This window comes from Saccopteryx leptura, chromosome 2 (genome assembly GCF_036850995.1).
Source record: "Saccopteryx leptura isolate mSacLep1 chromosome 2, mSacLep1_pri_phased_curated, whole genome shotgun sequence".
Classification (NCBI taxonomy): domain Eukaryota; kingdom Metazoa; phylum Chordata; class Mammalia; order Chiroptera; family Emballonuridae; genus Saccopteryx; species Saccopteryx leptura.
Genome location: NC_089504.1, coordinates 310,398,610 through 310,422,852, shown reverse-complemented (window position 1 = coordinate 310,422,852; position 24,243 = coordinate 310,398,610). Strand labels below are relative to the sequence as shown.

General features: G+C 42.5%; 1 protein-coding gene across 1 annotated transcript in view; it reads right to left on the bottom strand.

Moving 5' to 3' along the window:
- Positions 1–24,243, bottom strand: part of LOC136393537 (leucine-rich repeat and guanylate kinase domain-containing protein-like) — a 113,519-nt gene that overhangs the window by 52,487 nt on the left and 36,789 nt on the right. Inside the window, exons 8-15 of the mRNA XM_066366171.1 lie at positions 21,791–21,871; positions 19,698–19,784; positions 17,794–17,900; positions 12,640–12,759; positions 9,252–9,348; positions 5,095–5,208; positions 1,503–1,704; positions 1,072–1,167 (exon numbers count right to left, since the gene is read on the bottom strand). Of these exons, the coding sequence (XP_066222268.1) occupies positions 1,072–1,167; positions 1,503–1,704; positions 5,095–5,208; positions 9,252–9,348; positions 12,640–12,759; positions 17,794–17,900; positions 19,698–19,784; positions 21,791–21,871 (904 nt within the window). The remainder of the gene's footprint in view (positions 1–1,071; positions 1,168–1,502; positions 1,705–5,094; positions 5,209–9,251; positions 9,349–12,639; positions 12,760–17,793; positions 17,901–19,697; positions 19,785–21,790; positions 21,872–24,243) is intronic.

Here is a 24,243-nt window from a genome sequence, read left to right as displayed (position 1 = left end):
TTTTTGTGACTGGCTTACTGCACCTAGCATATATTCTCAAGATTTATCCATCTTGTAGCACGTGTCAGAATTTCTTTTTTGAGGATGACTAGTGTTCCGTTGTATGTATATATCACATTTGTTTCTCCATTTATCCTTCGATGGACCCTTGGGTTATTTCCACCTTTTAGTGTTGTGAATAGTGCTGCTATGAACAGGGGCCTATAAATATATGTTCAAGTCCCTGCTTTCAACTCTTTCTGGGTCATATGGTAATTCTATTTTTAATTTTTTAAGGAACCGCCATATTGGTTCAGAGCAGCTATATCATCTTCCAGTCCCAATTTCCCCACATTCTTGCTGATATGTGTTTTTTTTTTTTCTTCTCTATGCTAGCCATCCATCCTGGTGGGTGTGAGGTGGATTTGGGGGAAGCTTTTAAGTACATTCCAAATTACTCATACACCAAAATTCTGATTTGGGGCTTTAGGATCCTAGATTCTACAGACATGCACTCATATACTTCCTCATTGCTGTCCATGCACGGTCCGTGAGGCAGATGGGAGCATTTAAATGCAGGGCAATAAACAAGCTCAGAACAGCTAAGCAGCTTGCCCAAAGGAGCAACAGAGCCAGGACCAGGTCGCAAACTCTGACCAGCACTCTTCCACTATATTTTGCAGTACAACCTTTTGAGGACTAGGGCAATGTGAAGAAAATGGGGAAGAAATCTCTTGGGCTAAAACAAAGCCACCAAGCAGAATGCCACCTCAAGGGACCCTAAGGGAGCCAAATTTCTGGACGGCTGAGTTCTGACCCATGAGGCTGACCATGCCTCATCTACTGCCAACTTCCCAGGCACCGTCCAGCACGTCCCTGAAAGGCAGTCCTCTGCGTTCCATTATGGTCACCTAAACAAGCAGAGCCGATTCCATGCACCTTGTCTGCGGGGACAATCACCCCCGGGAAGTGTGGGCAATTAAGGAGTTAGAATCAGCTTGAGCCTTGTTGGTAAGCATTCAAATAACAACTTAAAGATTTCTCTCCTTGCATACACACAAAAAATCTGATACAAAATGGCCCGGATAGTACCTGTGGTGGGAGCCAGACCCTTGGCAGTTTCTTCACACAATCCAAGATACCCTTTAACGAGTTGACTCATCTGTTTGTAGGCATCGTCTAGATCATCTACAGTAAAGGAGAGAGTGTGCTTTAAAGCAACAGAATGCTTTCAAAATACAGTCAATCTGCAACTGTGGACAGTAATGATCTTTAGCTTCATTTAATTCTATGAATATTGTGGTAGGCGGAGTTCTAAGAGGACCCCACCACATCGGCAGGACCGGGGAACAGCCTCTAGAACAGAGGACAACTCCGGGCAGGCAGCCAATAAGAAAACAGGGACCTTAGTCCTATGACCATGAAAAACTGCATTTAGCCAACAAAAACAGTGTTACTTTGAAGCAGATTTTTCTCCAGTGCCCTGACACTTCAAAAATAAAACTTTGTTGAAAGTTACCAACCTGCATTGATTGTTGCATCAAAATATCCTGGATTTTTCTGATTGACTTCAACATAATGGTCCACTCTTGAGACAGCAAATTCAATCTCTACACGATTGAATAATCCTTTTCTCCTCAGGTGTCCCTCATATTGTTTCTTGTTCATGGGTAGCACCAGGATATAGCGAGGCTCAAAATAGGTATGCTTCAAACTTCTCACACCCTGTACATTAAAAAAAAATAATAACTGAGAAACAGACACACGATTTAGAAATCATTTCAGAGATGTCTGACAGCATAAGGTATAAGAAGTAATATTACAATGAAGAATTTATCTGTAAAATTAGCTATTATTTTCCTACAGATATCTCAAGACCAGATTAGTTCTCCCTGTTCATCAAATATTAATTTATCACTGAAAATATAAGAGTTTGTTCTACCTGGTGTCTTCTAACTAATCATTCTAATAAATATGACTGCCGAAAATGAAAACTGCATTCTGGTCGGGTAGCTCAGCTGGTTAGAGCATCGTCTGATACAGCAAGGTTGTGGGTTCGATCCCTAGTCAGGGCATGTATACAAATCAACCAATGAATGCATGAATAAGTGGAACAACACGTCGATGTTTCTCTTTTTTCTCTCTTTCAAATCAATCAGTCAAAGAAAATCACTGTAGAGACAGGTACACTCACAGCAGTACTGCATCTTTATTATTGAAAAGTAGTTTCAATTCTGTATTTTGAAAGGCCTCCTGGAAGCATCAGGAAAGAGAGAGCTTACCAGAGAGAAAAGACTCTGCTGTTACCGCTGTGCCACCTCCTTGGGACACTTCCTGTTTCCCAACCAGCCCCCTGGTTGGCTGGTTCCTGTTACCCAGGGCCTCTGCTCGGAGCACAGGAAGGCCTAGCTCATGCCACCCTGACCACCGGGACTGCGCAGCAAGAACCAATGGCAGGTGGTGGCGCTAGCGGTGCCTTCCCACTCGATCCTGTCATCAGAAGTCTAACTCAGTGTCCAAATCTTTGTTTTAAACATCCAGGGGAAGAAATAATAGCTCTTTCTCAAAACCATTGCTGAAAGAGTCCATGATAACGGCAGTTTGAAAATGTTTTTGTGGAGAGTGTCGGGGGAATAAAGCCTGAGTCATAGACGCAAGCCCTGGGCCATGAGGAAGGGAAAGATCGGGGCGGGGGGACAGTGAAACAGGAGCCAACACTCAGAAAACCGAGCCCTGGAAACAGGAACGCGAGGAACTGGCGGGGTTCTGCGCTTAAAAGACTATCAACTTCTCTTTTTTCCTTGTCCAAGGAGCATATTTTTGAGAAAAGGCCTTTATTTTCATTTTAGCATAAAAATCAATGAAAACCTCCTTAAAGATGCAGAACCAATCACATGCAGAAAGATAAAAAGGGCAGGATTTTGAAGTCAAGAAAAAGAAAGAGCTGAGAGAACTGTGACCAGCTTCACTCAAGCCAGGGAACACTTACACCCACACAAGGAGCCAAAGGGAGTCACAGCCTCCCGCTCCACGATGTAGTTAATAAGGAATATTAGACGTGCTCAGATTTGGTTTCTTGTAATGTTGGTCTAATAAAATCATTTTTTTTTAATTTTTTTTTTATAGGGACAGAGAAAGAGTCAGATAGAGGGATAGACAGGGACAGGCAGGAATGGAGAGAGATGAGAAGCATCAATCATCAGTTTTTTGTTGCAACACCATAGTTGTTCATTGATTGCTTTCTCATATGTGCCATGACCGCGGGCCTTCAGCAGACCGAGTAACCCCACTGCTCGAGCCAGTGACCTTGGGTCCAAGCTGGTGAGCTTTTTGCTCACACCAGATGAGCCCGCGCTCAAGCTGGCAACCTCGGGGTCTCGCATCCCAGTCCGACGCTCTATCCACTGCGCCACCGCGTGGTCAGGCAACTAATAAAATCATTTTTATTGTGATTAAATATTTAAAAAGGCCCTGGCCGGTTGGCTCAGTGGTAGAGCGTCAGCCTGGCGTGCAGGAGTCCCGGGTTCGATTCCCATCTGCTTCTCCAACCCTCCCCCTCTCCTTCCTCTCTGTCTCTCTCTTCCCCTCCCGCAGCCAAAGCTCCATTGGAGCAAGGTTGGCCCGGGCGCTGAGGATGGCTCCGTGGCCTCTGCCTCAGGCACTAGAATGGCTCTGGTTGCAACAGAGCAATGCCCCGGATGGGCAGAGCATCGCCCCCTGGTGGGCATGCTGGGTGGATCCCGGTTGTGCGCATGCGGGAGTCTGACTGCCTCCCTGTTTCCAGCTTCGGAAAAAAAAATAATAATAATACAAAAATAATAATATAAATATTTAAAAAATATTTTTATTTTAGAGGGAGAGAGAAACATTTATTTGTTGTTCCACTTATTGTGCCTTCATTGGTTGATTCCTGCATGTACCCTGACTGGGAATCAAACCTGCAACTTTGGTGTATCAGGAGGATGTTCTAGCCAACTGAGCTACCCAGACAAAGCTGTACTTTTTTTTTTTTCTGACTACAAAAGTCTTAGTCAATGAAAGCAACTTGGAAACAAAAACAATCATCTCTGAAGATTCAAATAGTTTAAAAGCCGTATATTTTTAAAACACAGGAGTGGAATATTCATGCTCTTACTTTGGATCTTCACTTGGGGGAAACTTGTGTATCCTCTAACACAGAAGCTCAGTGGAGGAAGATGGGAGCTTGGGCAGAGAGGAAAATCTGACTTCTGCAAGTCTAACTTGCTAAGGGAACGAAAATATTGCAGCGGGTGAGCAGGAGGAGTGAGTCGCAGCCTGGCCCACACATCTCCCATGGAGAGTGGAGGAACGAGGTCAAGTGCCCCGAGGAGCCGCTGACCTGACCTGAGCGGACAGGGAACCAGTTCCACACCCTGTAGGAATCAGGCTTTACCTTCGATCACTTTATATAAACAGAGACCAGGCTCTCAAAAGAAAAAGGATAATTTAGTGAGAAAACAGCTTAGAAAATAAACCTTGAGTGGAATTTTTACTCATACGTATTCCATTTCTTGTATAATCTGATTCCTGTCATTCAGTGTTTCACGTGTCCTGCCCCCTACAGACTGATGGTAAACTTAACATCTGACACTTTCTTTTCTTTTTTAGTTTTTTTGACAGAGACAGAGAGAGACAAAGAGAGGGACAGACAGGAAGGGAGAGAGATGAGAAGCATCAGTTCTTCGTTGTGGCACTTTAGTTGTTCATTGATTTCTTTCTCATATGTGCCTTGACCCTGGGGTGGGGGAGGCTACAGCAGAGTGAGTAACACCTTGCTCAAGCCAGTGACCTTGGGCTTCAAGCCAGTGACTTTGGGCTCAAGCCAGCGACCATAGGGGTCATGTCTGTGATCCCATGTTCAAGTTGGCAACCCTGCGCTCAAGCTGGTGAGCCTGAGCTCAAGCTGGTGACCTCAGGGTTTTGAACCTGGATCTTCTGCATCCTAGTCCAAAACCCTATCCACTGCACCACCGCCTGTATGCATTCCTCTTGTGCCTACAGTGTGCCACCCACATCGTGGCCCCTCCCCAACACCAAATAGAAATATATAAACACACATATTAAAAATACGCTGACTGAAAGAAAATCACTTACTTCTATTTCCATATGAACACAGCTGGCTAGACCATCTCTCGCGATGCCTTCTATGGTGTCCCTACTTAATCCATAACTGTGATTCCCATAATTGTATGTTAGAATGAATTTCCCCTGAAATTTGAGAAGTACAAAGATTTTCATAGAACAGCTGCCATAATGAAATTTAATATAAAGAAAATTATTTCATGTCTTACTTTTTTATATGATTCCGTAAAACTTACCAATATTACCAATAAGAATGACAACAGTCTATGAATGTTAATATCAATAGAGAAATTGAGATTTCTCTGCTGGCAAAAAAAAAAAAAAAAAATTGGGTTTTTGGAAATAATCTGCTGACGAAACGCTGGAGGAGAGTGAAGGCGCCGAAGTGATGTAGACCGGGTCATTCTGCTCACGGACCCATTTCCTGCCAACCCGGCACCATGACCCTCCCTTGAGAGACAGAGAACTTATCGCCTGCCCTGTGCCCTGGCCATTTCTGCTAAGCCAGCATACAAGGTGGCCCGGAAAAGCTTCCATTCTCAAAAGCTCACGTGCCAGATCAGCCTAAGACCCTGAATTACGAGGACATCCTGAAACCTTTGCATTCTGAGATAAGCCATAAAAAAAATGCACCTAGCTGGCTTTTCCTTATGAAGGTGGCTTTGTATTGAGTGCCCACAGAACTGTGACGTGCACCCTGCAGCCGCGGGAGTGATAATACTGCCTTCTGCCTGTATTCTGAGGGCCCAGCTCTTCCCAAGCGATACACCCTTGCAAAAAAATTTAAAAAAAATTTTTAAATGCAGGTGAAAACACATCTCTTACTCTGACAATATTCTAGTTGTGAAACCTCAAGGTCTAATCTAAGCTGAGAGGCTGGTGACACAGAGGGAATAATGACGTGGACAACTCTGACTTCTCATGTGCGTGACTTTGAAATAAACACCGAAGTGAAACTTCCAAGGCGGACCCCACCAATGGCAGCACCCCCAATGAGAACAGTCTAGTCAGGAGACTTCTGTACTGCCTATAGGACTTGCAGGCCCACGGGGTTAGGGACGACCGTCTGTCGGGGGTGGTGTTAGAAGGCCAGAGACATTGGGTGTCTCTCTGGGTGAGATGGGATTCTGGGGATGTGTCTGCTGAGAGAGATGAGGAAAATCCATGTCCCCCCCCCAATCAGAAGCAGTTTATGTCATCCATTCTTAAAAGTTAAAAACTCAACTGTAAGTATCCTTAATAATTTACTCATACCCACTTTGGTCTGTGGGACAAATACTGTGACTCATTTTCTTTTAATCTATGTATTATACCCAGACAGAAAGACAGATGATGGATATCTGAATTTTCTGTCAGGTATGTACTTTGCCTTGTTTACTATGACTCACCCTGTTTTCAAAATATACACGAGTCAGCTTTAAGACACATAGTGTGAGTTTGTTTACTTGTGGGAACAAGGGCCTCCTTCTGTGGATCTCAAATATATTTTCTAGAAGGATGGAGCATTGGGAGGACACTTGTATTTTACTTATACATATAAAACCGGTCCTGCTAATGCTTATTTTAAAAATTGAGGTAAAGTGATCCTCTAGCTTCTGGCCAGTGATACTTATTTCTCCCTGCCTGTGAATTTCTTAATAAATAGCAATAACCCCGTTTCAGAAGCTTCCAGATCTGTGGTCGTATTTCCACAAGTGAGGAAGGAGGTGACAGCCTGTGTCCTTAAGAAGGGCTTGCGTCTGTGGGCGTGTTGAGGAATGATCTGTGTGTTGGGGAGGGTGTGTATATGGGAGGGTGTGTGAAGATGGGGTACACCAGGGTTGTCTTCTAAGGGGGGGCAGTATATAGGGGGGGAGAACAGGTCGCCTGGGTGGATGTTCTGTAGAGGGCGGTTCTGTGTACAGAAGGCTGAGGGTGTGGACATGACCGGCAAAGTTGGCAATGTGTCGCGAGTTTATAACCTCCAGGTGTCTCTCTTCATAAAAGTCTCAAGCTCACTTTAAAGAAAAGAGAAAGACATCAGAGGCAAAATTCAAGTTGAAACAAATAGCATTATACTGAAGTAATATGTTAGCCAAAGAGGTAAAAATGAGGCATTCTCAAACATATGAGAGTTTCTGCAGAGGGAATAAACTGTAAGACCAAACATAGTGTAGAAGTACAGTGATTTCTTCGACGAAGAACTGAAGCAGACTTGATCACAGAAAGGATGAGGTGCAGACCATCAGGGGAGCCTGGCACTGAGAACAAATGCGATGAACCAGGAAAAAACGCCTCTGACTCTAACAAGAGAAATCAACATTCATTGGGGAACTAGTTGTCTTTCAACCCAAAGAGTCTTAAGAGAATGCTTCTTACTAATAACAAGATAACTCCTCAAATCGCTATTGAAGCTTTTGGAAATACAAAGTCCCAGAGTACTCTTGATATGTTAAACTGAACTGTCAAAAGAGGGTCCTAGGAGAGAAAATTATAAAGAGTTTTCAAGACGCACTTTTGACAAGGTCGGAGGGAAATGGCCTGGGGATTATGAGACTTGCTCACTCGGGCTTCCCTGCAAATGTAAGAGAAAAAGGCACCATGTGTAAAGTTGGCCATTCAAATGAAAACTTTTAGAAATTGCAGAGTTTATGCTTCAGTGTTCCTTGGTTATGTGCACTGAGGTATAAGCCGGGTTCATTGTTTGGGGGTGGGGGCACCGAAAGGAAGGAAGGAGGAGGACAGGGAGGAGGGGAGGCAGATACAGCTATCAAAGCATCACTGGCTGGGAGATGATCTTTCAAAAGCAGAAACAGACTCATCCTAAATCTGGTCCTTCGATAGATTTCGGGGGGGGGGTAAGATTCCTTAGGTGATGGAAAGAATGATAATATAAACAAAATTAAGGCCCTTGGTGAAGAGAAAATAAAAGGCTTACAGGTTCATTGTTAGTGAGGAAGATATAAGATATTGTAGCAGTTTCCCTCAAGTCATGCATGGATATGTAGTGACATTAGCATGTATGATACTTTTGACAGATAACACAAACTAGGGTTATGAGGATTCCCTTGGCAGGTGAAGGTCAAGAAAGAACAAAGGTGAAGGGATTAAGCAATGAATGAATGAATGAATGAATGAATGAATGAATGACACCTAGACACAGACAACAATATGGAGATAGCCAGAGAGTAAAAGGGGATGAGAGGAGGTGGAAATTGGGTAAAGGGGAGATAAGGGGGGATGGAAAGTGACTTCACTTTGGGTGATGAGCACGTGATGCGGTATGCAGATGACGTTTTATTGACTTCGTACACTTGAAACTTGTATGGTTTAACCAACATCACACCAATAAATTCAATTGAAAAAAAGAAATAATAAGTTATCTTCAAGAAAATGAACTCAAGAACAAGGGTATCATGAATTACTGACAATTAGATTAGGGTTTCCAAAAAACCCCAAAAAACATTGAGTCGGATTGCCCAGAACTCCTATGAAACAGACTAATACAGGGTAGTTACCCTCACATTGTAAAAACCCAGACCTCAAAAACAAACAAACAAACAAACAAAAAGAGGTATCTTCTCCAATCTAAGAGCAAGAGCTTCTAGATGCACTAGGGAACCACCTGCCCTCCAAGACTCCGAACTTCTCAAACAAGGATGTTACAGTGGACAGTCAAGGAATTATACAGTGTGGGACAGGACAACTGAATGGAACGCACCATGATGGACTGGTGCTAAGGTCGCAACAATTGGAAAGCACCACTGAGAGCTAACAGAAGGCGAAGTCTCCGGACAGAACACTCCCACCCCTAGAATGCTCAATCCCCAGGCTTCACGCAGCGTGTCAGGGCTGTGAGAACTGTGTGTGCGGAGTACCATCTGACTAATAACAGAGGCCCCTCGTAAACACAGGTCACAAACACTTGTCAGAGTGCTTTGACTTCTAGTTTCTCAAAACGTCTAACATTCGGTCTTACTGAAATTTGACAATATTTTCTCCAAGATCATAAAAAAAAGCAGCATATGAACAATAATGGATCAAGTAGATTAAGGGGGGAAACTTAGAAAGAACACATTTCTCATAACAAAAACAAAATTCAATTTTTTTAAAAAAAATCATAGTTCCTAATATTTCTCCCAGAGAGCATGTATTTCTTGCACAGTAAAATTAAAGGAGAACATTCTTACCATGTTTACCATTTCATTAAAAACATCTTGGGAGACAAAATGGTAATCAACGCGATCCCCTTCTCCAAAGTAAGGCGGTCTTGTGGTGTGGCAGGCCCTGCCAACATAAAACACATCAGCTAGTCTCTATCGAGGGCCTCGGAATTCCAGGTGGAAATGAGTTCAGTATAAAGGGGCAAGGGAGATGTTGAGGGGAATACGGGGGAGGAGGGATGCATTCGGGGCAACACTAGAATCTATGTAGACACAATCAATTAAAATCAATTTTAAAAAAAAGTAAAATTGATCCAAAGATCATAAATGATAAAGTAACATAAGGGTGAAATCCCTGTGGTTTTGAGATGCTAGCCTAGATTCAGCAGCTATCGGCTATTGGGCTGATACAAAGTTTGGATTATTGACACCAATGTTTTTACTCATTGTTATTTACAACCTTCTGCAGGACCTCCTCTGACATCACATGATACTACTCTGAGAAGTATAACAATATTTATTATCTATATATTTTCCATCAGAGTAGGAAATCATGGTTTTTCAGTCAGGTCACTTGAGTGGTCTTAACTGTAGAAGATGCCTGGGCATGCTGGCGTTGTTTTGTGTGCCCTGAATTGTCCAGCACCCCTCCAGGGGCCTCTGATTTGAGTGAGAATAATAAGGTTGGAAACAGAGAGACTCTGCAGGCGGTAGATCCGTATTTCCAGGCCTCTCGGAATAACTGGAAAGACCATCCGACCTACTTCTAAATCCAAGAACAAATAGCAAAATCAAACCTCAGACAACACCGCAATCTCTCGGCCACAGCGATATTTGTTATACCACCCATTACACTTTTAATATTTATATATCTGGATCCGCAACTTGGCACATGAAAATTTCATTGAATGCCTTGGTCTCGGGTCAATGCAATTTACAAAGGAAGACTCAGTACCAGGAGAGAGCAACATAAACAGGAGGGGCAGGAGAGATTTAAGCACATGACAGAGAAAGTGCCTTCGTAAATGCTTCTTCTCCACTATGAGACTGTCTGTATGCCTTTTTCCCTTTCTTTTAATTAAAAATCAATAAAAATTTATGTTGGAAAAAGAATAAAAAAAAATCTAAAGAAGAGCGATGACCTTCCCTCATGTGCTTTGGTTTTATTATTCATTTTAATTAAAAAGTGGTGGCATGGGATAGTAGTAACCACCTTATCTTCTCCATGGATGAAATTACAAACTATCTACCGCCCTTTTTTTATCCAATGAGATGGTCTTTGATTCATTCCATAATGGAATTCTTAGGGTGATCTGCCACTGCACACACCCTGATCGCAGCCTCCTGGCCGGTGCCAGTGACGGCAGGTTGATGGTCTGAAGCGGTGAGGTAGCTTTACTGATCCCAGCCAGCGGAGAAAAACAGCAGTGTCAGCAGAAACAGTACAGAAGCATGAACCTAATTTTAGGATTTTTGTTCTGCCACTGTTTTCTCCCTCACAGATTGCACATGACACTATTTAAGGTTTGAGTTCCCTACTCGATTATAAAAGTCATTAAGACAAGGACTTTACCAATCTTGTTCCCACTGTATCTTCAGGGCATGGCACAGGGGAGAAACTCAGTAAATATTTATCAAAAGAACAGATGAACAAATGAATGAATCCTTCCATCTTTCCATGTATCCATCAGGGAAAGCTGGGGAAAATCGCCTAGGCTTCTTACCTCAGTCATTTCCCACTACACGCTGCAGACAACACTATTAATTCATTCATCCATTCATTCAATTAGTCATTCATTTAACAAATACTTATCATGCATGTCTTAAGTGCCTGGCCATCTGCTGAGCACGGAGAACTCAATGGTGAGCGGCACTGACATCGGTCCCTACTCTCGCTGGGCTTATAGACAAGCAGGGAAAGGGGACATTAAGCCAATCGATCACAAGCATGATAAATAGGCATTCTAATGGGGAAATACTGGATTCAGTGAAAATGAGTGAATGAGGGGCGTATCCAGGTGAGACTGCAGACAGAGGCAGACTGGACTAGAATCTTGGCGATGAGTTAACCACCTCCAAGAACACATCCGACCCAGCGTGCCTCAGCAGCGTGTCACAAACAAATATGAGGCGCAGGGCCACCAACCACTTGCAACATAATTGGTACCCAAGATGTGAAAGGAATTCTAATCAGAGGAGGCCATGGTTCTCCTCCCTTTGGGTTTCTGAATGGTTCCAAATTATGTATTAGCACGGTAGTCAGAATACACCCTTCGCTCTTGTCTGACTTTCCATTCTTTATGTTTGCGTACCTTTACCAACAGGTTTGGTAACCCTATATGAGCATAATGGCATTCTCTATGTTCTTATTCTAATATTAAGTTTTAATTTATTTTTGTTACTTCAGGGTACTTAAAATATATTGAGTAAATTATTCTTTAGAATTTGAGTCCTAAGGTTGTTTAAATGAGAAGTGTAATTTTAGATATCAACGGACCTGTTTAAACTCGTATTTACAGTGTTTGAACAAGTGTAGCTGCAGGGAAGGAACTTTCCTATTACAGCATTAGAAAATAGTTTGCATTTATTTTTTTTCTGTCCTGTATATCTTCATAGTCACAGCCTCAGCTCGTGGACAAGCGCCACGAATCTAAAAGTAATTTCTTTGCTGTACAAAATAGATATAGATAGAGAGATAGATAGAGATATAGATAGAGAGATAGATAAAAAAAGAGGAAACTGGTTTAAAAGACCACGGTGATCATTCTACATCAGAATCTAAACTAGAAACTTTTCAAAAGTTTTTAAACCCAGAGGAAGGTTTCTTTTGGATGGCTCTAGACTTTGGGATACACCCTCCACTTTATCTGGGTCATTAGGGAATCCTGCAGTGAAATATCTGTTCCAGAAAACTTACAGGGTGTTGAGTGCTAACCTGGGGGACAGGAAAGATTTTCATGGTCCCTCCTCTGTCCTTCCACCTGAAATACGCCTCAAAAGAGGAAGCTCAGAGTGGAGACAAAGCAGGTGGAAAATGTCACCATGGTTTCCCACAGAGACGAGAACAGGTTGCACGCCACTGGTGCACAGACCCGCCCATCACACATCACAACATTGTGATCCGAGCTGTCACACCGCACATCAACAGGATGAGCCCGCGTTCTAATGCTACGATGCTTAGTTAAAAACACACGTAATTCCCAACCTTGGAGAGTGATTTTGGCTGTCACTGAATTCACGTTAAATATTTGGAAGATTAAAGTAAAAAAAAAAATACAGCATATATCACAGTGCAATAAATGGCAGAGAAGCAGATAAGCCTTCTATGCAGATGTTTGAACTTGCTTGAAATTAATAACCCTGATCAGCAATAGCCGACCTTTTGCGGTCTTACCAGCCAGATACACAAACTTACCCGTATCTGAAGTAAGCACTCAGCTCTTTGCAGAGGCGGTGGGCGAGTTCTCGTTTACCACAAGCTTCGGGACCAGCTAAGACCAGCATGGGGTAAGGGGTGTCCAGGCTGGGAAGGGTGCTGTAACACAGGGCAGAGTCAGTGACCGGCCTGGGCTGGCCAGGGACACGGCGTGCTCACCGCATGCAGAGGGAGACTGTGTCACAGTCTCCATTACTGCCGCAGTGAGCACCTGCCATATAGAGCCCCAGCTATTATCTGCAGTGTATAGAGGGAAATTGCTGCTCTATGGAGGCCCAGGCTCCTGCTCTATGGAGAGCAGGAGGGCCTTACTTTCCATAAGCAAGCTGATCATCTTACTATGCCAAAAATAATGTTCAAGGCATAACAGCACGTACAATCCAAATCTGTGTAAGTTTAACTTAACAATGCTTTTAAAAGAAAATATAGGATAAAGTACATTAATTCTTGGTTAATACAGTACTCCCCCTAGGATTTCAAAATGAAAGAAGGCAGCCCTCTGAGACTTCAACTTTAATGTCCATACCTACCGAATCAGAGCGCCAATATGCAAAGAAACATAATAACTCAAATTTACCTGAGCAATCACTACGGCCCAGGCACTGTCCTGGGAGTATTGCAGTATGACCTCACTTAGTTATCACAGGAAGCTAATGAGGAGACTTCTACCATTATCCCCGTTTAACACGTGAAGACTAAAATACGGAGAGGCTAATGAACTTGCTCAGAGTAACAGCTCATACGTAAGAGCTGACGTAGAAATCTGGGCACAGCATCGGGCCTGAAAGCCCAGACCAAAGAACGAGCTTATTACTAACATCTCCTGCAACCTGCTAAGCGGGAGCATTGGGATTCCACTTGTGCCACTAATTATAAACATTTTAAGTAAACATATGGCTGAGGTGTGAACTCTGTGAAGAATGGGAGTGGTGTCGGCATTCTTTTTTTCTGTTTCTCTGAGTACCCACATAAAAACAGAAAAAGTCGAGAGCAAAGGATCATGGAAGATGTGTATAACGAGCCAGGTGGCAGGCATCCCCATGACCCACAGATCTGCGCAGGAGGAGGAGGGGAAGCAACGAGGCAGCCTCCGACAGCTCTGAGAATACGGCACCCTGGACAGCCAGGGGGTGTCCCCGGGAAGCTGGCAGGCTGGAACCGCATGTGTGCAAAGGCCCATCCACAAATGTCCACAGCCACTGTGTTTGTAACAGCCAGACACCGGAACCAGTGCAAGTGAATCGCTAGACCAGCTGAGCAGCACCCACAACAGGGACTGCTCCTCAACAGTCACAAAGAATGAACTGCTGACACATCCAACAACGTGGATGCATCCCCAGGGGACGAGCCTGAGGACCAACACCAAAGGTCATATATCGTGTCATTCCATGTCTACAGAATTCTTGAAATGGCAACCTTATACAAATGGGGAACAGATTATTGGTTGCCGGAGGTTAGGGATGACGAGAAAGAGGGAGGTGGCCGTGGCTACGGAAGGGAAGCACAGGGATCCTGTGACAAAACTCTTCTGTAATCTTTTTTTTTTTTTTTTTTTCATTTTTCTGAAGCTGGAAACAGGGAGAGACAGTCAGACAGACTCCCGCATGCGCCCCACTGGGATCCACCCGGCACGCCCACCATGGGGCCACGCTCTGCCCACCAGGGGGCGATGCTCTGCCCATCCTGGGCGATGCCATGTTGCGACCAGAGCCACTCCAGCGCCTGAGGTAGAGGCCACAGAGCCATCCCCAGCGCCCGGGCCATTTTTGCTCCAATGGAGCCTTGGCTGCGGGAGGGGAGAAAGAGACAGAGAGGAAAGCGCGGCGGAGGGGTGGAGAAGCAAATGGGCGCTTCTCCTGTGTGCCCTGGCCGGGAATCAAACCCGGGTCCTCCGCACGCTAGGCCGACGCTCTACCGCTGAGCCAACCAGCCAGGGCTTCTGTAATCTTGACTGCAGTGCTGCTCATACAAGTCTACATGTGTGATAAAATTGCACAGAGTTAAACGCACATGCGAGTGCATGCCAGAGCGGCGAATTTCGGTAAGGTGGGCGGGTTGCGTCAATGTCTGTTTCCAGGTTTTGATATTCTACTATAGCTATGCAAGATCTTACCACTGGGGGAAGCTGGGAAAGAGTCATACAATCTTTCTGTATTACTTCTTATAGTTGCATATGAATCTAAAATTTTCTCCAAATAATTTGTTAGTGATAAAAGGTAAGAAAATTTTGAAAGTAACCAATATTAAAATAGGCAAAGGAAATCTTCTTTCTGAAATAGAAACCAAAGCAAAAGAACAGAATAGCTATGAGAGGCTGTGAGTTAAGAAAATCTTCCTGAAATAACAAAGAAAAAAAACACAAACACTAGACATTGTGAAAGAACACACCGTCCCTGAGAATATTAGCCCAGAATGGTGAATACCAAGACCAGGCTAGCAAAATTGGTAGACTTAAAATGAAAAGAAAAATTGTTCAGCTAGAAAAAGAGAGAGCACACAACTTGTGAGGGAAAGAAAATCAAATGGTCATCAGGTTTCTGACATCAATATTTTGTATTAAAATAAAACGAAGTCATGTCTTTAATATATTCAAGGAAAAAAGGATAAAGTGTGGACTTTTTATACTATAGCAAAAATGATTTTCAATAAGAAGGGCAGAGAATATTATTCACAAGGGATACTGATCCCAGAGACCTTCATAAAGAATCTATTAGACACCAAGCTTCATACAACCAAAATGACTCAAGAGACATCAATGTAAGGTCTGGAAGTGAGCAATAAATATGCAGTTACCTGCAGAACCAAGACTAAATGACAGCAAAGAAGAGTGTGCAGGATGTGATGGATATACGTTCTGACGATATAAATACAGTACACTATTTTTAAATGGGTGATTGACATTTATATAAAATATATACAATAGGCAAATTCATCGAGAAAGAAAGTAGATTAGACATTACCAGGGTCTGGGAGTAGCAGAGAATGGGGTTATTGTTACAGAGTCTGGGGTGATAACTAAGTTTTGGAAATAGATGGTGATGATGGTTGCATAACATTGTGAGAATAGTTAATGTCACCAAACTGTACACTTTAAAATGGTTATAGCAGCAAATTTTGTTACATATAATTTACCATAATGAAAATGGGGGAGGGTATTGGGAAGAGTATAAGCAAAATATATTTTCAATGCTTAAGTAATCATGGTGGCAGTAGTGTTAGCATTGGGATTCTGTTACTGTTGTGGTACAGTGTGGGACTTTATAGAAAGAGTAATTATGGGATATTCTAATTTCATCCTGTGTCCTTGATGTGGGAGAAAAGGAGATGCAGATGTAATAGACAGGTTCAGGAAAAGCTTGGCTGTAGTCTTGAAATTGAATTGCAAGTATCAATATGAATGGAGGAGGTATTTTATCATCTGTCTATAGATTGATACAGATAGAACTATCTAGCTATAGATAGCTATAAACAGATTGGATGTAGACAGGTACAAATAGGATAGACAGAATAGATGAATACAAGAATAGAGGGAAAAGGGGAAAGTATGGAAGAGGGGAAGTAGGGAAGGGGGGAAGGAAGGAAGGGAGGAGGAAAATAAATATATTCCTAGTTCTGTCCACTACAAGGCCTAGAAACAATGACCAACCCAATAGCAAATTATCTCAAACACTCAGACCATGACTGAAAAATACTATTTCTCATTAAAACAAACCAGGGCTTCTTGGAGAAATGGATGATGCCAAAGTTTGGACAGGGCTTGTACAGGACAAGGCTGAAGAACTTTGTCATTCCAGAGAACAAGAAGCTGTTAGTGTCCTCTAGGCCAGAGTCAAGGTTCTGCTGGGTCATTCTAATACTATATCCTCACCCAGATCATGGCGGGAAAGGGGACAGTGATTTCCCCCCAAATGCAGCATAACAGTCTCAAAGTCAAGAGTCAGGGGCTGCCAGAGACCAGAGGGGGCGGGGCAGTGCCAGGCCTGCTCCTGCCTCCACCAGTCTGTCACTCTGAACACTGCTCCGTCCGGGACCATAGGGGCTGCCTGGCCATTGGCTCTAATCTGCTTGACAGCCAGAAATGATCATGAAATATGTGTTCATCGGACACTGGTAAATTTCTTTGATACATAATTTTATATAAACGTGCCCTAAAGCATGAAACCACCAGTGAGCTTCATAATCTAAAAATTCTAGAAATACAATGAGGACATAAACACTCTTTTTAAAAAATCAAATGTGCTTTTCCAGATGTATGCAAATAAATGATAAATTGTTTCACCTAGAGGGTGACTGTAAATATATAAAACTGCCGATGTCTGTATTATTAAATTACACGTAAAAAATCATGTCCTGGATGCAAAATAAAACATTTTGCTCTCTGTGGGAAACCAACCAACCAGGGAGCAAACAGCACACGAGGAAAAGAAGCCATTTATAAGCAAGAGATCTTACAAGTATTTTTAAAACGCCTTTGGGTATCGATAGGATTTCTACATTATACTTAGAGCACAAGTGGCCATCTGCTCTGACAGACTGTTTAAAAAGAAAAGGAGAAACCGTCTTCGAACTTGGAGGTGAGAGACTATTCATGTGTTCAACCAAGCTGGGCGGCTGCTCCGAGTGCAATCATTAGAAAAGACCTTTTCAGGTTCCCAGGGGGCTAGCTGGGTGCTCGTGGAGGGATGCTCTAATAATCTGCATCCATGGGATGCTCTTCGGCAGGGGTATCTAGCATTTACTCACAGCTCAGGAGAAATTTACAACGGACAGAAATGATCACAATCATCTGTGGTTCTATCCTACAGTGAAAAACAAATAACCTGACAAGCTCTTTTCAATCATTATTATTATTGCACCATCCTATGTCACAGGCTGGCCACTATTCAGGGGACAGATGAGAGAGGGGAGATGAACCCACTCACCACCACACTTGGGAAAACACCGAGAGAGCCCCTGTTCAAGCACGTGATGATACGCTATAACTGAGCCAACGCCGCCTATCAAATAAAGACGTGGCCCCTTTGACAAGGTAAGAAAGAAATAGGTGGCAAGATGGAAGGCTGAGAGAAAGAGGAGGTCCTCCTGCATGCATGGCCCTGAGTTTCACCCTGAGAATCCCCAGTGAACACCTACCTGTCAAAGATCCTCTGAGGCTGCATCATGCTGTTGACAACATGGGTCAAGTGATCTTGGACCGCAACCGCTTCCGGGGGAGGGTTGTATTTATTTATTGCCACAACCTTTTCCAGAATTAGACATGCAAAAAGATAATGAGTTTCATTTCTATAAGGCACACAGGCTTCAGTTTTCTTTAATGAAGCAGTACCGATGTGCAACCAGGTAGAGAAAATATTTAGGACGTGCTTGTGAATCTTCATGCTCCATCTTCACGTCTACTCTAACTTCCCTGAGACCTAAATGATTATCATTATTTCAAAATATTGAGCTGGAGTCCCTTGGTCACCTACTTCTTTATACTCCCTGGTTTGGGAGGGAAAAAGCAAAAAAAAAAAAAAAGAAAAGAAAAGAAAGAAAAAGAAAACTAAACAAAAAAACCTCTAAAGTTCAAGATTACCTTTTTTTTTTTTTTTTTTAAATAGAGACAGAGTTGGAGAGAGGAACAGATAGGGACAGACCGGAAGGGAGAGAGATGAGAAGCATCTAGTCTTTGTTGCAGTTCCTTAGTTGTTCAGTGATTGCTTTCTCATATGTGCCTTGATCGGGAGGTTACAGTAGAGCAAGTGACCCCCTTGCTCAAGCCAGCAACCTTGGGCTTCAAGCCAGCAACCTTTAGGCTCAAGCCAGTGACCATGGGGTCACGTTTATGATCCCACACTCAAGCTAGTGACCCCTCACTCAAGCTGGTAAGCCCATGCTCAAGCCAGATGAGCCCACACTCAAGCCGGCACCCTCAGGGTTTCAAACCTGGGTCCTCTGCATCCCAGTCCGACACTCTATCCACTGCGCCACCACCTGGTCAGGCAAGATTACTTTTAACACAGTAAACATCTAACTTTTAGTATAAGAAATAAAATTCATAGTTCTAGATTCCAGGTCGTTGATGCTGCAGGAATATTTACTCATGTCATCTCAGCAGGAAGTATTTCGGTTATCTCAAATTCTACCAAAACCTCCACCTCTTTGAGCATAACTTTCTCTGTTCGAAGATATGGGCCTTTTCCTCATAAGGTACAGCTCTCTCACCCCTTGTTTCTGTCATCCCTCTAACTACATGATGTCTGCCACACTTTTCTTTAATCCATAGTTTTGAATTACATTCCCTGCACAAAACATTAAAGGGAAAGAGAAATCCAATAAGCACCTTTGAGTGTGTGAATAATAACAGATTCCTATCTATAACTATTTTTGACCAAGATGTCAGGAAGGTATTTGTGAAATGGAGTATTAGACGAATGTCGGCCTCTCTCTATATTTACATCCGTTTTCATTCCCATCTCAAATTGACACCCAGGGTAAGAAGTCCCTCATTAGTGGAGATTTCAAGTGTCCCCAGTCATGAAAGCAGACAAAGCAGCTAGCACAGGTATGGAGGTGGGGTGGCAGGTGCCAGCATTTGAGGTCTGGTTACGTGGGAACTGTGTGTACAGATGAATTATTATTATCGTAAAGAATAGAATTAGGGATTTAAAATAGCAGAGCAGTGATTCACTGGAATACCTCTTGAGTATATGGTAGAATGACAGTATAATACATTTCATTATGAAATGAATTTTTAGAGTAACATGTAGGATGACATACCTCCCAAACATGACAGTTATCTAAATTAAGAGTCTGACATAGGCTGCCGGCCTATGTAAATGGAATGAGGCTGCTTCTGAATTTGGGCTGATGTTCAGCTTTGCAGAAGGTTAAACAGACTGACCCCGGGACAAGGGAACACTCCTGAAACAAATACTTAATCTCCACGTTGTAAATTAATTATGTGTATCATTCATTGATTATACTGGGCCTGCAGCAACAGACAGCATAAGTTTTTCAGCTTATTAACACGTAAAAGAAATAATACGATTACATACCTTTTCTTCCACTTTAATTTTCTTCTGATCTAATTCTGTTAATCGGAGCAACATAAAAATGATGAAGAACCAATATTCAGATTTTTCCTATTTAAAATAGCAAAAGGATTGTTCAGTTGCCTTCATTTGCCCTAAATTATTGAGAGCACCAACATTCTACTTTCATGAGCATTGGTCTGTCATCTAGTACCCGTCATTCATTCATACACACACACACACACACACACACACACACACACACACACACACACACACACACCACCATAGGGCTCTACATTTTCACACTTACCAACCCCCTGATATTAACAGCTCAAATGCATACTGTGCTTTGCAACTTATAAAGCTCTTCAAACGTGCGATCCTGCTCATCTCTCTGTGAGATAAGCAGGCCAGCTATGATTGATTCTCTTCATTTCTAAAGAGAAAACCAACCAAGCCTCAGAAAGGTGAAGCCTTTCACCTAAGGTTCCATGGTCAGGGATTCAAACCCTATCTTCTAACTCTGTGATTGTCAACCTTTTTCATCTCACAGCACACATAAACTATTACAAAAATCCTGAGGCATGCCAAAAAATGTATATTTTTTGCCAATTTGACCCCCAAAAAAGAAAAAAAAAAAAAAAGTCTCTTTGATTGAGTTACAAAACAAAATAATAATAGTAATTACCTACTGTTTTTGTTCCAAAGTGAATTTTTTTCTTTAAAAAATCAGGTGCCTATACTTGTACATAAGGATTTCTGGTACCAAGAATTAACCAATCAGATGCAACCTTATTATGCAACGTGACCAACAGCTGCAACTCTGTTATACGACCTATACATTTATGGTTCAAGACAGTGCATTCACACCAGACAGCTACTGTTGTGTTGGCTGTTGTCATGCTTTTATTTGACAATCTAAGGGAAAAGAGGTCAGTATCACTGACTAGTCAGGTATTGCTTGTTTTAAAATTCCTGCAGGACACTGGTTGAAAAACAATGCTGTTCTAACTCCAGAGTTTCATTGTTGCGAATAACGAAACATCATTATTACTTTGTCATTTATTTATGAATGACTTTGTTTTCTTTTGTATTAATTTGTATCATTTATTATGAATCTGTTCCACAATAATAAAATGATATTCATTTATGGAATGAATTTCTTATTCCTCCCTACCATTTGCTGTGTGAGAATCATCTACCTTTTAAAAATATAATGACAGTGTTTTGTATTCTGAAGCTACCTCTCTTTGAAGGGAAAGGTATTAGTGAATGATTCATTTCATAGAGGAGAATGTGCCATAAGTGATTACACAGCCCTTGTGGATCAGAACGGAGTGACGGCCACTTCAAGCCCTGCTGGCTTCTTTCCCAGAGCTGCTTTTAAATTGCCTGCCACTGTTCCCACACCAAGGGTTGCTTTTATTTTTTAATCTTATTTTCACTTTTAATTTAGTTTTAGGGGGCCTGTCCAGACATATTGATGAAGAGACAAAAACAAAGGTACTCAGAGATACATACAAATTCAAGAGTCTATAGAAAGGTAAGTGAAGGGCAGAGATAGAAAAGCAGAAGGAAGGACAAAAGTACAAAGGGGAGGGACAATGGCCAGGAGAAAGGATCTATCAATGGAGAAGAGAGGGCCTGAGTCCCAGATGTGAATCTCAGATGTGAAGAATCCATGCGAAATACTTATTTTTTTCCCATCATCATTTTACAATACCACCTACTTCACCACAATATCCAGACAACGACTTTCGGTATCTAATCTTAGACTTTGCTTCACCTGTCATCAAATAGGAACCATATTCTGTCCACACCCTCAGCATTGTGCAATTTCTACAATAAAAGGACATCATTTCATGGTGTTCATAGCTCTCCCGTCATCATTAGCACCACCTGGGCTGACTCACAAGTAACCACACAGAACAGACAATGGCAGGCGACAGTTCCACTGACCATGGTGCACAGACTGCTTACCTTGCTCAACACTTCTAATTGCTTCCCAAGAGACCAAGAAGGAAGATAAACACACTGTATTCCCGTTCCTGATGTTCTTCGTCAAACGTTCCAAGAAAGCCCTCACCCCCGTCCCAAGAGAATTGATCTCTTACCTGAATTGGATTTCTTAGGAGATTGAGAACTCGGAGGAGAGGCAGATTTTCAATGTATTCTAGTTCCCCCAGCTCCGCAACCTGTCGACCAAAGAAACAGTATCACCCGCTGACTGAATGCCCAAAGATAATATGAAGCATGCAGAAGAGGGGATACTTTGGATCCTTTAAATCTGACTTATTTTAAAAATTGGTTGACCAATGTCACCTTGTTAAATTTAATTGTCTAAATTAAAAAAAAAAATTTCTCTGTTGAATCTTTTTTTTTAACAAGGATCCCACAAAGTTTCACAGAACAAGGGAATTAATGCCCATGAACACACGGCCATATTTTCTCTCTGGCTAGAGAATAGGGAGGCGCTCCTCATCTCGGCCATGTTTATTTAAAGAACAAAATAAAATATTACACGGAATCAGAGAAATAGTGTGAAAAATGCACGCCAAGGTTTCCTGTTCCTCCCCACGGCCCCAGCCTTCCTGGCCCCCGTTCCCAGTCGCCTCCTCAGCACTCTTCGTCTGGGGACGGGCAGAGCCTTCTTACTGCTGTACATGTGTGACTGTCATTTTTATTTTTAGTGAGATAATTATTTTAAGGAAAGATAAAAATGGAAATTGTCTGACATGTCTCAACATGGGTGTTACACAGCTGTTCACCTTAAAATTTTGGATTCAACTGTATAGTTATGTGCTATGCTCTCTTCTGTGTAGGCTAAATTTCACAACCTTTAAAAGTCAGGGAACAAACGGGTCTTTAATTTGACCAGGGACAGAGCTTGGGTTGCAGCACTGCCTGAATTTTCCACTAAAGACAAACACTTTCACTTAAGGTTCTGGTACTTAACCTAATTATAATTTCATTGCAAATATAGACACTGAATTTTTGCTGAGGTTGCCGGTTCGAAGCCCCCAGGCTTGTCCGGTCAAGGCACATACGAGAAGCAACTACTATGAGTTGATGCTTCCCATTCGCCCCCCCCCCACTTCTCTCTCTCTCTCTCTCTCTCTCTCTCTCTCTCTAAAAATCAGTAAGCAAACTTTAAAAAAAATTGCATGAGCTATGAACCAGCTGAAGAAATAATCAGACAGGCAGACATTAGATACAAGAATGCTCTAATGGTTTTAGCAAAAGTTAAAAATGTTCTAAATTCCTAAAAGCTCCATCATTACGTGACAGTCATGGTACAGTCACATAAGAAAAACACCATGCACCCAATTTAGACGGTAAGAGCTACGGTGATTGACATGGAACATCCCCATCAAGTGTTACAAACGGCATGAACAGAATGATTGTGAACCACACACAACTATGTAAGCACTAAGATGTCAGCTGGGATCATTGGTCTTTCCAGAGTCAAATGAGAGGAATCCAGCCACGCCCCCCCTCCATCCTTCCAAAGGCAGGATGAGGCTGGTGGGGCCGAGGGAGACAGTGTGGCGTAGCCTGGCTTCCAGCTCCCTAGGCTGCTGAGTCAGCAGCATGTCCCGCACCCCCAGCAGACCCGCCCTCCTGTATGTCTTCTCTCCTTAAAAGCCAAGTCCCCAGGCTATGTGTATCACAGAAGATCACAGTTGGTGTGCCAACACAGCGCCCCAAGTCACCTATAGTGAAACACTACCAAGAAGGTGACATTCTTAAGGGGAGTTCAGTCATCTCCTGCTAGGAATGCCACACCAGCAGAGCTGATCTCCAGATTCGAGTCTGCCTCTCCTCTCAAACCTCCTCTGCTCCCGTTAGCTGCTCCGCCCTCCAGATGCCTGCAGCTTTGCCTTCTCAGGGAAAGTAGTTGAGATGACTCTTTTTTCTTTTGCCATTTACTTCTAGACCATGCTTACCAAGTCTTATCTTCCAGACTTAATGGGGGCTGTTAAAGTTTTTCTTTATAGACAGACAGAAATTTATGAAATAATGACACTAAGTATCAGAAAAGTCAAACAACACTCTCTAAGTAACTCCCAGACCACTATCTTGCTTCTAGAAGACAAGACTAAGGTTATAATAGAGCTGACATTTGGGGGACTTGGGGGGGGACACACAATATATGGACACCTGAAACCCATATAATTATGTTAACCTGTGTCACTCAGATAAAATCAATTTAAGAAGAGGATGAGGAGAAGACATTTTGGGGATAAGTTTTAAATGTTAGAAATGACATCCAATCGAATGAGGACGATAGAGTTGACAGTGACAAAGACCCTCACATCAGCTGCTGCTGATAAACATTTGCAAAGGAACTTAAAAGAGACGGTTAAATAATCATGTTAAGCACAGCAACGTTTCAACAGCCAAAACCAAGTAAATAATACCGATGAAAGCGCTCCCAATAAAACAACATTCATAACATCAAATCAATCACATGAGAAGCAACAGCTAGGTAATGTTTCTTTTAAACAATACATTTTCCACTCCTGATAGGTAGCAGTCTCAGTAGTGCTGGAGAAGTCTCTGAGGA